General features: G+C 33.3%; 1 protein-coding gene across 2 annotated transcripts in view; it reads left to right on the top strand.

Annotated features, from left to right (window-relative positions):
• The window catches only part of ASCC3 (activating signal cointegrator 1 complex subunit 3), a 336070-nt gene that overhangs the window by 238460 nt on the left and 85330 nt on the right, over nt 1-12280 (top strand). For both annotated transcript variants that reach the window (XM_045084262.1, XM_004767092.3), the window contains exons 31-33: nt 8204-8341; nt 8419-8539; nt 9699-9831. In XM_045084262.1, the coding sequence (XP_044940197.1) occupies nt 8204-8341; nt 8419-8539; nt 9699-9831 (392 nt within the window). The remainder of the gene's footprint in view (nt 1-8203; nt 8342-8418; nt 8540-9698; nt 9832-12280) is intronic.

Genomic DNA, 12280 nt, shown 5'->3' with positions numbered 1-12280 from the left:
CATCGAGCTCTCTGCTCAGCAGGGAGCCTGCTTCCTCCTCTCTCTCTCTGCCTGCCTCTCTGCCTACTTGTGATCTCTGTCTGTCAAATAAATAAACAAAATCTTTAAAAAAAAAAGAAGTTTTCTCTGATCATTCTATTTAAAGAAGCCCCACATCCCCTTATCATATTTCATTTCTCATTTTTTTTAAAGATTTTATTTATTTATTTGACAGACAGAGATCACAAATAGGCAGAGAGGCAGGCTCTCTGCTCTCTGCTGAGCAGAGAGCCTGATGCGGGGCTCCATCCCAGGACCCTGGGATCATGACCTGAGCTGAAGGCAGAGGCTTTAACCCACTGAGCCACCGAGGCGCCCCAGAAGACTTCTTTAAGGAGGTAACATTTAAGCGGAGAACCACAGCATAAGAACAAGTCAACTATACCATGAGAGAAGATAATAGCACTTCAGGTCAAGGGAACAGGATGTTAAAGGAATTGAGATCAGCTCAGCTGGAATAGAATAAGCTAGGAGGAAAATGGTAAAAGTAAATTTCAGAGTAGGCAGTAGCCAGCTCATATAAGGCCTTAGACCCTTGGTTATAGAGCTCGGATCTGGATTATAAGCACTAGGGGAAGACAGTCATGTATTTATTTATTAAAGAAACATCTTTAATAGGCTCCTTCTATGTATTAGGTAAAATTCCTAGGCTGAGAATTAACATTCTTGTGGAGATGATTAGATAAAAAGCCAATATGTCAAATCGTAATAATTTCTATGGAAAAATAAATAAGTAGGGTAAGGAGAAAAGGGGGTGTTGAGTAGTAAAATATTATACATTGACAGAAGTACAGAATGCCCCTGTGATGAGGGTAGCTTTGAATAGAGAACTGGAAGAAGCAAGGAAACAAACCAACCAGATAGCTAAGGGAGGGGTCTCTCCAGGAAATTAAAAGGTTTTAAGTTAGGCAAATGACACACTCAATTTGCATTTTAAGGTCACTTTTGCTGCTTAATGGAAAATGGATTGAAGTGGAAGTTAAGTATGGAATTAATGATGGTGGTGACCTATGGGCCACGTAAAGTGGTGACAGTGGAAATGGAAAGATGTTTTGGTCTGGATTCAGTAGGACTTTCTGATAGATGAGAAATGAAGGTTGAGAAGATGAAAAGAGTCAAGAATGACTTTCCAGTTATTAACTCTAAATATCTGAATAAATAATGGTCTCATTTATTAAAATGGGGAGAGCAGAAAGTATCGGATGGAAAGAAAGGAAAAGACAGATTTGAGCCAAGGGGGGAAGAAAAAGAAACAAGTTATATTTTGGATGTTAATTTGTATTTCCAAGACCCTCAGGGCAATTAGATATAGGTAGTCTGTATAATAACAGGCGATGTGAAATGAATATATGAACTTGGGAGCATCAGCATACAAGCAGCCTTTACACCTAAGTAAGCACATGAGACCCTGAGACATGTGTGGAGAACCAGAGGGCCAGGCCTTGAGGGACTCAAGGTAGACCTTGGGTAAAAAATGAAGAGCTGGCAAAGGGCACTGAGAAGGTGATGTCAGCAAGGAAAGTCTTAAAACATGGTAGATGAGAGGGTTTTGTGAAGGAAGAAGGGTTTAACTACTTCAAATATTAATGGGAGCTGAGTGAGATGAGCAGGGAAACAGCGAGGGGATTTAGCACTCAGCCCTCCTGGATGAACGTGGCAAGCAGCAACTTGGACAACTTGAAATCACAAGTTCAGATTTGATAGTTTCTACTAATGACAGTTTCCTTTCTTTCTTTTTTCTTTTTAAGATTTTATTTATTTGACACAGAGAAAGAGAGCAAGCACAAGCAGGGGAAGCAGAAGAAGGAGAAGCAGGTTCCCTGCTGAGCAGGGAGCCTGATGCAGGGCTTGATCCCAGGACTCTAGGGTCCTGTCCTGAGCCAAAGGCAGATGCTTAACTGACTGAGCCACCTAGGTGTCCCTAATAACAGTTTTCTATTGTTCTTTTGATTCATTTGATTTTTTATTCAACATACATATTGACCTCTTTCTTCCTTATAGGTAAGTAGTTAGTACCAAACTTTGAAGATGGACTTTGAGATTGTTGAAAATCAGAAATTAAGTTGAGTTTAATATAGGGTAGCCACATTTTCTACTCGAAAATCTGTTTTATTATCAAACCAAAATAGATTTAGCTTGCAATACAAAAGTCCCACCCCACGTGCTTTCTATTTTAATCAGGCCTCGGACCTCTTAGTGACTGACAAGTAGAGAAATTACTAGGCTAATAATATCAAAAGTAAGTATCAAAAGCTAAGTTTTAAACAGACATTATCCACAGATTTGCTGAGCATTGGACATTTGAACTTAGTTGGTCCTCATGGAATAGTTGTGTAATTCACAGCAGCTACAAAACATGAAGCTGTTTTATTTTGTCGTAAGTGATATCATGCATGTCTTAATGAAGAAAGAGGCAAAGGTCTTATGCTTAATAATAATTGACATATTTATAGACTACTTTATAGTCCATTAAAGGCTTATGTTATATCATTTTATCATGAATTTTGGGAGGATTGTTCTTGTTATCCCAGTTTTACAGATTAAAAAATTGAAACTTGAAAGAAGTAAGTAATTATCCCAATAGCGTGAAACTCAGAAACTCAAAAGCAGGATAGCTGACCCAGTTTTTTCACTCTGCCATACAGTAACTGAAATCTTTGACAACACACTGACTAGACAAGATGGAAAAGTCACAGTGCCCATATGTGTTTTGATAGGGATAGAAATATACAGTAAAGACGGAAAAGTCAGTAGCTACAATATAAAACACAGGCAGCCAATAAGAGCATAAGAGCTGTGCCATTCTTAGTCATGAGTGGTGATATTTTCATTTATAAAAGAAGATACTTTTAGATATTCTTAATTTTTAGGCATAGGAGTAGAAATACTCAAATACTGAAGAATAATTAGGTCTGCTAATCATCTGCGTAGTTCCCCAGTTGTGTGAGTGTAGTACTCAATTCATTATTTCAAATCTTACCTGGTTTTTGCCCACAGTCTAAAACAGTGAGGCCCAGACTTTGGCCAAATGAGTGATTTCATTATTTTAGTATATCACATCCCTGTGGTAATTAAAAGGTGGCATTGTGGTTGAGAACATGGATTGGAGCCAGGCCTCTTGGGTTCAATACCAACTATGCATTACAAGCTGCCATGACCTTTGCGGGGTGTTCAGCCTCTGAGCCTTACCCCTTCAACTATAAAAGAATAATAATAATCCTATCCTTATAGGATTAAGTATTAAATGCATTAAGTTATGTAATGTACTTAGAACAAGCCTGGAACAGAGGTAAATGTTCAATAACCATTTTGTTTGTTTGTTTTAAGATTTTATTTATTTATTTATTTATTTGAGAGAGAGAAAAAGTGAGAGAGATCATGAGAGGGGAGGGGGTCCAAGGGAGAAACAGACTCCCCGCTGACCGGGCCACCCACCCAGTGCGAGACTTGATCCCAGAACTCTGGGATCATGACCTGATCCAAAGGCAGTTGCTTAACCAACTGAGCCACCCTGGGTCCCCTAAATGTTTAATAAGTGTTAACTGTTACTACTGTTATAGTACATCAACATTGAATACCTTATAAATGGATAAGTTCTTTTTGCTGAAATCTCTGTGGTTAAATTCACTATTATTTTTATAATATTTTTCTTATGTTCCTCCCTAAATTTAACTCATATTAATGTAGTATCTGTTCACTTAAAATTATGTTACCTTAACAAAGTAATTTTATAAAATCCCTTTCATGAAATTATCTTTAAATTAAAAGCTTTATCTGCATTTTAAAAGCTTTTCAAGACATGGAAATGCTCTCCAAACATGTGTTAGAATCTGAACTCTCCAAAAATGGAAAGAAGCATAAAATGTATATTCCAGAATAAATATGAAACACTGACTTGGATTTCCTACCAATAGCATAGTGAATTAAGTTAGAAATATTAATAAGGAAAAATCTTTAATATTTTGCCCTACAAACCAGTTTTGATATTGCCATCATTAAGAATTAGGAAGGAGGGACGCCTGGGTGGCTCAGTTGGTTAAGCAGCTGCCTTCGGCTCAGGTCATGATCCCAGCATCCTGGGATCGAGTCCCGCATTGGGCTCCTTACTCGTCAGGGAGCATGCTTCTCCCTCTGCCTCTGCCTGCCATTCTGTCTGCCTGTGCTCGCTCTCTCTCGCTCTCTCTCTCTCTGATAAATAAATAAAATCTTTAAAAAAAAAAAAAAGAATTAGGAAGGAAACACTGAAAATAGTATTGTGTTTATTTAGCAGACATAGCAAAGATTTACATGTTATTGTTTAGATTTCATTTATATATTTAATTTACATGTAATCTTATATTTAATTACATTCATAAATATATTTATGTATTAATAGTGTGGCAAATCATTTTGAAGAGTCATTGTTGTGGGCTTCAGAGAAGACAGCAAGGAGCATATGATAAAGAGCATTGGCAAAGATTGGAAACTTACTTTCTTTAATTAATTAATATTATTTTTAAATCTCTTTTCCCTTAGTAGATAAGCAGGATGTTCTAAAGTGTTTCTTTCATTTTGACTTCTTCCCCTTCAGTCTATGGGGTTTATCATACAGAAGTATTTTTAAGAAATTCACACTTGGTAATTATAAGGAAATGTTTAACTTTAACATCTGTACCAGATGTGATGTATTTAATTATCTTTGTTTTTAAAAAGTTTCATAACTTTCATTATTCTTCCGTATGCTGCATCTTTATTGAGCATTTGAGACAATTGATAAGTATTATTCAGTGGCATATGGTCTGAGTCTGACGTGCTTTGAAAAGAGTACAGAGTTTTCTGATAATGAGGATTCTGTGAAAATGGGAAAACCAGCACAACAGATATGCTTTGAGAAAGTATGGGTTTTTAGCATCTTGAAACAATATATCACACTCAAAGGGACAGAATTGGGCTGTACAATCTGTTAGCTCATTCTTGTCCAATCTGGTCTCCTCCTTTCTTTTGGAGCCAGCATTGTCATCAACTCACTGAATTATATTCTGACTGGAATGTATTTTGGGCACAGAGTAATGTATCTACTTAAATGGAATCCTATATTTCTACAAAAGCTTTTTGAGTGTAATAAATTTAAAATATAAAAAAATTCTATTAAGTTAAAGTAATTGGTTCAACAGTTTACATATGTGCCTCCTCCACCATCACCCTAAAAAAAAAAAAAAGCCACTATTTAGAGGAATATAGATCTGTTTTTGTTTTATTTATAATATTGAATAATTTCTTTTGGTTTAACTATCAGGTAGTCAGACATTTCCAAGACTGTTGGAAAGATACCTATACATTACAACAAATGTTGGTTGAATAGAAATGAACTGTGGAATTAAAACTTCCTCTGTCAGTGTTTTAATTATCATAATTATTCTAATTAAAATTCTATAGCAGCCTTTCTTAACAAGAATTAAGCCTTAATGTCTTAAGACAGCCATTGCATGTAGAAGTGAACTTTTCTCTTAACCATCTAGAATGGTACTATCTATCTTCGGAAAAATTAAAAAGAATGTAATTCATATATTTTTTTGTGAGTTTTAATTCTCTTATGGAATTAGGGTCGAAAGAGTCTACTCTATAGTATTCAAGATCACTGGGTCTTTTAATTTGAAATATACTGGATGGTGTAAATGTTATATTAGAGCTGTACTATTTTATGTAAGGGATTAAATGTGATAATCTTTGTAAAGTGTTATGCCCATTGCCTGACACATAATAACTACTCAACAAATAATGTGTATTACTATGTTTTAAGCTTTCATTATCCTGTTTCTCATAAATTTTGCTTATATTGTGATCAAGATGAAACATTTTAAGTATATAATTTAATCAAAGGTGTGTAGACTTTAATCAACAATTTATATTTTCATACTTAAACAGGCTGTCCTGGTAGTATCTTATGCTTAATGACTGAGTAACATTACTATAAATTTTGATTTTCTGTGGTGTTCAAATAACTCAGAATTCATGTACTAAATTCATGTAATAAATGAAGTTGTTTTTTGTAATTGTCCTCATGAGGATTTTAGGTCTTTGCCAGTTCAGTTAGGCAAATAGTTCTTTTTAATGCACTGATTTATGTGAAAGTGGGGGCTGGGGGAAAGAGAAACAGCCTTCCCTGATGTGAAAGGACAGGATATTAATGCCTCACCAAGCCTCCTGCCATAGGATTCTTTAGCTTTCCTATATTAAGTGGTGTATTTTAGGGGGTATGATTGGCATTGCCATGGAACAGTATAAATTATACAAGTTATAAAATTATACTGTTATTAAGTTATGAAACTGAAAAAAATAATCCCTGAAATTAATTGTCACAGCAAGAATATCAGTGAATTAATTTGATAGTGTAAATTGAAGATATTTATGCAGTGAACTATTGAACAAAAAAAATGGATAATGGGCTGTCACTTGAGAATAGCTAACATAATTTATGAGACAAGACAAGCACCTTTCTTATAGCATACATTATAGCATACAACTTGCTTATCGTTTGCTGATTTTAAAGGTAAAGTGGATTTATGTTACTACATTTCCATATCCTTCCTTAACAGTTTATAAAATGAGTATCCAAGAATATCAGGTGACCATACTGTGATTGTGAAACAGAATGAACTGTTTATATATTGCATTCAGTTCAGGAAAAGTTGATAAATAACACAATGTGTATACAATTAAAATATTACTTTGTTTCTATGAATGTTTTTTATACATTGAGAACTATTACAAAGCCTAATTTCACCTTCCCATTTTTTGAATTATCGGTGTAAAAACAACTTATCCCCACATTTTTAAAAAGTGGAAAATTTTTCTGCTCATTGAAAATAAGATGAGTTAGAATGAAAGCAATTGGAGTGCTTCATATATGACTATATTGTCTTTGCATTTTTGCTAAACTGCAGCAGCCAGTTAAACTTTTGTGAGATTTTTGTGAGGTTCTCACTGGTTTCTTCACAACCAGGAGAGTGAATGTATTGCAAGTATATTTGTCTATATTAAAGGAAAAAAAGAAATAAGATCCGAAGACAGGGTTGGTTGTTTATACTATCTCAGTTTTCAGGCATATAAAAATTATACATGTACCCATTTCCAAGTTTATCCTCCACTATTTTTCACTGTTGGAATATGGTAGGGAAGTTATAGATATAACTAAAATATGTCATTCTTTTAACTGTTCATACATTCTCAAATCACTGCTTTAAGGACCAATAGAGATCTGTCACTAAACAGAAAGAAATTGGGCGTTCTATTTAGTTCTTTACAAGGAGTAAATTTTATAAGAAAATAAGATTTGTTTCTGTTGCCATAAAACCTGCATTGCATTAAGTCTTTTCCAAGTAGAATGGAAAGTGATGGAATACTCAGAGATGATATAAGATAATAAGTTTCAGAAACTCTTTAGATATATGGAAACTTGGCGAGCTAAACTGAGGCTGGAAATGAAACAATTTTACTACATATACAGCTTAATAATAGTTCTAATCAATAAGGAGCCATTACAAACCAGTAAGGGGGAAAAAAAGCTATCATATCCACTTAAAAGACAAAAAGATAATTTACCAAAAAAGCCTAGTAAATATGAAAAGTATTTTACTGTACTGCTGATCAAAGAAATGAGAAGTGAACAAAAATATACCCATTTGATTTTTTAAATGAAGAAGCCGAGGCTGAGAGAGGTTGTATGATTTGCCCTGGGTCATTAAGTTCAGTTGAGAAAGCTTAAATTTGAATGATTCCTGACTATTTGGTGAGATTATGACTGATTTTTTTTGTATTAATTTTTTTTTCCTTATTTTCTGAATTTTTAGCACTGAGCCAAAAAGATGGAAGGTTTTTCTATTACAGGAATTGATCAAGACCCTGAAACATTTTAGGCAACTTTATATCCTTTTTAATAATTGTTACTCACTCATTTAAGGAGTCATTGCATTAATCCACAGATTTTTTTTCCAAAATGGGTCTGTTAGGATATATATTCTCATTAACTAGATATTTTTTGAATTAATTTAATTATAACTGTAGATGAGGCCTCTATTTTTTACATAATATAAGAATCAGAAAACAAAATTAGTCAAATATAAACTTAGTATGAAAATTTTAAAGCTAATGAACCTATGTCCTGTCATTGTGCTTTTATTTGCAGATGGAGAATATCATTGGGACACTAAGAGATTCCAACCTGAAGTTAACACTTGCTTTCGGAATAGGAATGCATCATGCTGGACTACATGAGAGGGACCGAAAAACAGTAGAGGAACTGTTTGTAAACTGTAAAGTTCAGGTATTTCATTTTTCATAAACAGATACTTAAATGTAACTCAAAAGTTATGGTTTACTTAAATATATCTTATTTTCTAGGTTCTGATTGCTACAAGTACATTAGCCTGGGGTGTAAACTTTCCAGCTCATTTAGTAATTATTAAGGGAACAGAATACTATGATGGAAAAACAAGACGTTATGTGGATTTTCCCATTACAGGTAATTTTTTTTGACTTACAGTTATATTAAGCTTCTCTTTTAGTCTTAATAATCTGAATTTGCATGAATTGAATTGTAGAGAGGTGATCACATTTGAACATACAATGAGCAAATTGTAAATTTTTGTTTCCACTGCAAGTACTGTTCAAAGTATTGAGCCATTTTATTTACTTTAACATACCTAATTTGTTAATAAATATCAAAAGCCTAACCAATGGTTTCAAATTCACAAATAGATAAAAAGTACTGATTAGTAGCTATTGGTGATTTAATAAATCATAGTTAAACATTATACTGTTTAATTTTAAATCTGTTTCACTAGAAATACTTCTATGGCACTTCTAGAACCAAAGGGCTTATTGCTTCAATGTGTCCATGAACATTCTATTAACATATTTTAAAAGGTGATAAAAGCATTGTCAGTTCTGAAGAGGGAAATTGTATTTCCACACAAGGATTACATGTAAAAAATGTATTTCTAAATAACTTTTTACCTCAGCGATTCCTTCAGTATTAAAGAAAAACATTTATTTCATAAGTGGGAGGAGGGTGAGGCCAAAATGGACTCATGGGGTCCATTCCTGGGAAAAATAATCAGATTAATCTGCTGAAGAGATTTGCCCTTATATGTCTTACTTTTTCTTGTTCAATTAATTAAAATAGTGATTAACTCTTTTTTTAAGATTTTATTTATTTGAAAGAGAGAGAGAGAGAAGCATACACAAGCAAGGGGAGGGGCAGGGAGAAAGGAGAGAATCTCAAGCTGACTCCGTTCTGAGTGTGGAGCTCAGCGTGGGCCTCAGTCCCACCACGCTGAGATCATGACCTGAACCAAAACCAAGAGTCAGATGCTTAACCAGCCGAGCCACCCAGGGGCCCCAAGTCTTAAACAGCATTTAACTAAAGGAGAGTTAACATTCTTACTTTTATAAACAGTAAGTAAGAGAGACCATTTTGGGGGCTTCAGTTTCCTGTCATAATGAATTGATTATGTAATTATTAGGGAACTCAACAGTAGGCATCAGAGACAATAAGCATTGTCTTAAAATATTCTGTATCCTTTGTTATTTTGTTGTGTTGTCAAAACATGCTATCATCACTAAATATACCTTGTGCTATCTGTCATCTTGTTGAAACCCTCTTGTTTTCTTTTTTATAGATGTACTCCAGATGATGGGGCGTGCTGGGAGGCCTCAGTTTGATGACCAAGGCAAAGCTGTAATTCTGGTTCATGACATAAAGAAAGACTTTTACAAAAAATTTCTTTATGAACCTTTCCCAGTAGAGTCAAGGTAAATTTTGCTATAAATTAATTTAAATGGATTCATTTCATAACAAGTTAATATTTATTTCATGGTATTTTATAGATAAAAATCAGTGAAAGTTCTAGTTCAAAAGAATTATTTGAAATGAAACTGAATTAACACTATAAGACAGAATTCAATTATAATTTCATTTTTAAAAAACCTTTTAAAAGAAGCAACGTAGTATGGTGTTGAATCACATGAATTCTGAAGCTAGATAACCTGGGTTCGTATCTGAGCTCCACTACTTACTTCCTTGATCTTCAGCAAGTTATTTGATTCCTCAGTGCCTTAGTGCACCTATCTGTAAAATGGAGATAACAGCCACGCTAGCTATCTCATAGGTTACTTGTAATGATCAAATGTATAGTGCTTATCACAGTGTCTATCACATAGTAAGCACTTAATAAATTTTAGTTTAATGTGTGTTTTTGTACCATAGTTAATAAAGAAATCTTCAAAATAAAGGGATTTGTAATGAATAATTTAGGCTACTGCCTTATATCAGAATTATCACATACTTCTTCGTGGCCCAGTGAACTACCCCTTTGACAGAGGCCTCCCTCATTTTCTCAGTGGAAAATAGCCTTTCTTCCTCAGATTGATATATTTTTTATTTATAACATTAATCACTTGCTATCTTTTGTTGTCTTTTTTAATATACTGTATTCTGACTGCAAAAGGTAACACATATTTATAATTCACAATGTAAATAATTACTGAAGTTTTTATTCTAAGTGCTAATGTTCAATTTTTCAATTTAGAAAATATAAAAATATGGATTCATTGAACACTGTGATGAGGGAAAATTTATGATCCTATATATAATATGTATTAATAAGATGTCTATATATGTTGTAAAAGAAAGCATGAATAATGATCTAAATATTCATCTCAAAAATTTGGAAAAAAATTAGCAAATTGAACTCAAGAAAAGAAAAGAAAGATAAGAGCAAGAAAGATTTGAAACCAAATACACATTAGAAAAACATCAAAAAGTCAAAGGTTGGTTCTTTGAAAAGAAGAATGAAATCAATAAACCTTCAAGTCTGATCAAAAATATAGAAAGAAAGAATGAACAAAATAATATTGGAAATGAAAATCTCACAGGCATTGAAAAGATACTAAGAAAAACATGTAAATAATTTTAAAATTTAAATCAAATGGTAAAATTTATTTAAAAAATTATCAAACCGGCATAAAAGATAGAAAATCTAAATGTTCTCTTATTTATGAAAACAATTGAATCTAAAATTTAAAATTTTGCCATAAAAAAAATCTTCTCACTCAGATGCTTTACTAGTGAATTTTTCATAACATTAAGGATGAAATAACATCAGTCTTTTTTTTTTGTATTTTTTTATTTTTTTATAAACATATAATGTATTTTTATCCTCAGGGGTACAGGTCTGTGCATCCACCAGGTTTACACACTTCACGGCACTCACCATAGCACATACCCTCCACATCAGTCAGTCTTAAATGAATTTTTCCTAATAGTAGGAAAAATAAGACCATTTACCAACTTATTTTATATAAGCCATGTTACCAAAACCTGGTGAGAAATTTACCAAAAAGAAACATTATCAAACCTGTAACTTTCATGAATATAAATATAGAAATCCTAAACAAAACATTAGTAAATCAAATTATGTATAATTTTTTTTATAAATGTGAAGTTAATTTATTATTTGAAAATAAATTACTATAATTTGCTACAAGACTGCCTGGGTGGCTCAGTGGGTTAAGCCTCTGCCTTCGGCTCAGGTCATGATCTCAGGGTCCTGGAATCGAGTCCCATATCGGGTTCTCTGCTCAGCAGGGAGCCTGCTTCCCCCCTTCTCTCTCTCTGCCTGCCTCTCTGCCTACTTGTGATCTCTCTCTGTCAAATAAATAAACAAAATCTTTTTAAAAAAGTTTACTACATTAGCAGGAAAAAAATGAGGAAATTGTATTATTTATCAAAATATTTATTATTATATAATACATATATAATATTATTATTATCAAAAAATATTTTTTAAAATTCCACATCAATTTATAATAAAAACTCTTAGCAAACAGGAGTATAAGGAAATGTCCTTAATCTGACAAGGAGTAAATCTGCAAACATCATAATTAATAATGAAATATTGAAAGTTTTCCCTTTGAGATGGAGAATGATATAGGAATATTGTTCTCCCCCCACTTCCACCAAGCATTGTACTAGAAGCCCAAGCCACTGCAATAGGTAAGGAACAGAGAATATTCTTTTGGACAAGAGTAGTGACTAGACAGCACAAAAGGAGGGCTTCCAAGGAAATGGTGATACTTGATCTTAGTGCTGGTTACACAGGTGTGTTCATATTGTGAAAATTACTTGAGTTGTACATGTATGATTTATGTAGTTTTCTGTATGTGTATTTTAGTAGTTAACTAAAAATGTTAATTTTGTACC

This window comes from Mustela putorius, unplaced genomic scaffold (assembly GCF_011764305.1).
Source record: "Mustela putorius furo isolate JIRA1106 unplaced genomic scaffold, ASM1176430v1.1 tig00000759_pilon_pilon_pilon, whole genome shotgun sequence".
NCBI classification, from domain to species: domain Eukaryota; kingdom Metazoa; phylum Chordata; class Mammalia; order Carnivora; family Mustelidae; genus Mustela; species Mustela putorius.
Note: the sequence above shows the minus strand (reverse complement) of the source record. Positions and strands in the feature narration are given on the sequence as shown.